Raw genomic sequence first — 2,157 nt, 5'->3', positions numbered from 1 at the left:
TGAGGCAACTGCGTCCGCGAAGGGTTCTTCTGTCGCCGCCACGGAGGCGCAGGCAGTCGCGCTGCACCAAGAGAAACGAAAGAAAAACTGCGCGACGCCTGCTGGAGGCAGCGTCACTGTGCGCGGCGTCCCGCGTGATGCGTGCGCCCGCAGGCGCTTCGGTGGGGGAGGGGGCGGCTGCCGTCGGTGAAGTTTTTGTCGGTGCGGCTGCGGGTGAGTGCCGCGTGGGGCTGCGTGGCGTCCGGCGACACTCCCGCGGGGAGGGGACTTCGCGCGGCCGGGGAGCAAACGACGTGGGCGCTGCGAAGGGGCGCGGGAGGGGCGGGGTGGGAGCCGCCGGCACGTCCACTTTGTCCGATTGTGTGTGTGTGTGTGTGTGGCGGGAGGGAAGGGGCCCTTGGGCCTCGCTGCGGTGTGCCGTTTGCCGCTGCGGAATCTCATGAAGGCGGATGCGGAGGGTGGTATACAAAACCTTATTCTGCCGTTGCTGCTTCTTTTTTCCTCTTAACGGGACGGCAATGCCCCGATCATTCCCTCTTCCTCTGTTTGTGCGTGTGTGTTGGTTGCGTGCACCCATTTTGCGGGCTGCTGAAGTGTGTCTGTCTCATGCTGACCCTGCTCTGTTATTTTTGTCCCTCGCTAGACTCCGTGCGTGTGTCTGTGCGTGTGTGTGTGTGCTGCGGTGGGGTGAGTGGCGATGGCTGGCCGTGCGCTGTTGGTGTGCGCCCTCTGCGTGCTGTGCTGCGCCGCCGGCGGGGGCTGGGCGTGGGACCACCTGTGCGATGAAGATGGAAAGGAGCTGTTGAACGTAACAGGGGGACAGGGGTGGAAGTTCTGCAGTGGTGAGGCCCTTCGGAAGATTATGAAGATGGGTCTGCCGCAAAACGAGCGAAGTTCTCCTTCGCCGACGGACGCTGAAGTTGGCGTCGGTGCTCATGGAGGGAAGGCGGGCCACAGTGACGGCGCGGCGTCGGGCCCTGGCGGCAGCGGACACACCGACCCCGAAGAAGAGGGTCGGCAGGGAGCAACAGGGGGCAGCCGCGAGCACTCAGCGCCGGAAACGCGCGGACCTTCAGGGGATCAGGGGGGCGCGGGGGGACCAGCAGCACCGGCGCCAGGGACGCCCCCACACGAAGGGAATTTGGGGTCAGTTGACGCCAGTGGACCAAAGCCCGGTGCAGGGGAAGACGGGCAGCTGAATAACGTGACAGGCAGCGAAGAAGTAACCCTGCAGCCAGAGCCACAAGAGAGAGCGCAACCGCAAGTCACGGAGGGAACACAAACAACACAAGAAGGAGCAGCTTCGTCGGCAGTCTCGAAAAATGGTCTCTCGCAGTTCCAGGCACAGGAGCCCCGTGGTGAGCGGGGCGCCAGCACGCAACTGAGCAGCGGAGAAGCAACAATTCTACCGGATGCCACAAAGAATACAGCAGATGGAGGAGAGGGGAAAACAACGCAACTCTCTCCACCAGCAAGCCGCGAAGGTGCTGCCGGCGGCCAGGGTGGGAATCCCACTGAGCAGGAAACCAAAGACACCACGGATTCCGATGCTGCATGGAACCCAGACAGCCAACATGAGGTTGCTGCCGCAATTGCAGCGGCGGGCACTGCAAAGGAACTAGCAGCAACAGAGTCCACCGCCACTGAGGCAAGGGACACCGCGACTACGACTGGCGGTGCCAGCGGCAGCAGCCCCGCAGCGCAGCCGCAGCCGGAGAGTTCCGTGGCGACAACCGAGGCTGGCCAGCCAGAACAAAAGGAGCAGCCCGCAGTGCCTGCTTCCCAAGAGGAAACAGAAACGAGTGGTGAGAGAAGAGAAGCCACTCAGCCGGCAGCGGGGGCGACTGCTCAAGCGGCGAAAACCACCAACTCGACGAATGCAGCGAAGGCGGTGCCCGGCGACAGTGACGGCAGCAGCACCGCGGCATCGCACTCCGCCTCCCCCCTTGCGCTGCTTTTTCTGCTTGTGTGTGCGGCTGCCGCTGCGATGGTGGCCGCGTGAGGGACTGAGTGAGAGAGAGGGAGGGCCGTGCACGCACACAGCTCGTCCTTATTCCTCTATTTATGTGTCCCTNTGCACGGACTCTCTTGCCCTCGCCGCACCCCACGACGGCACACACGCATAATGTGCTCATAACTATACACACAACTCCACTC

The 2,157-nt window shown here is 63.4% G+C and overlaps 1 protein-coding gene across 1 annotated transcript, besides 1 other annotated feature; it reads left to right on the top strand.

Annotated features, from left to right (window-relative positions):
* Positions 1-359: 359 nt before the first annotated feature.
* Positions 360-379: a microsatellite.
* A 318-nt stretch (positions 380-697) lies between these two features.
* Tco025E_10087 (mucin-associated surface protein (MASP)) lies at positions 698-2,002 on the top strand (the record flags this gene model as incomplete). The annotated part of the gene is made up of 1 exon (XM_029376878.1): positions 698-2,002. The coding sequence occupies one exon, from the start codon at positions 698-700 to the stop codon at positions 2,000-2,002; it is 1,305 nt and encodes a 434-aa protein (XP_029223003.1).
* Between the last annotated feature and the right edge of the window lie 155 nt (positions 2,003-2,157).

This window comes from Trypanosoma conorhini, assembly GCF_003719485.1.
Source record: "Trypanosoma conorhini strain 025E chromosome Unknown Tco_14.4_contig_01458, whole genome shotgun sequence".
Lineage (NCBI taxonomy): Eukaryota > Euglenozoa > Kinetoplastea > Trypanosomatida > Trypanosomatidae > Trypanosoma > Trypanosoma conorhini.
This window is presented reverse-complemented; position numbering and strand designations above follow the sequence as displayed.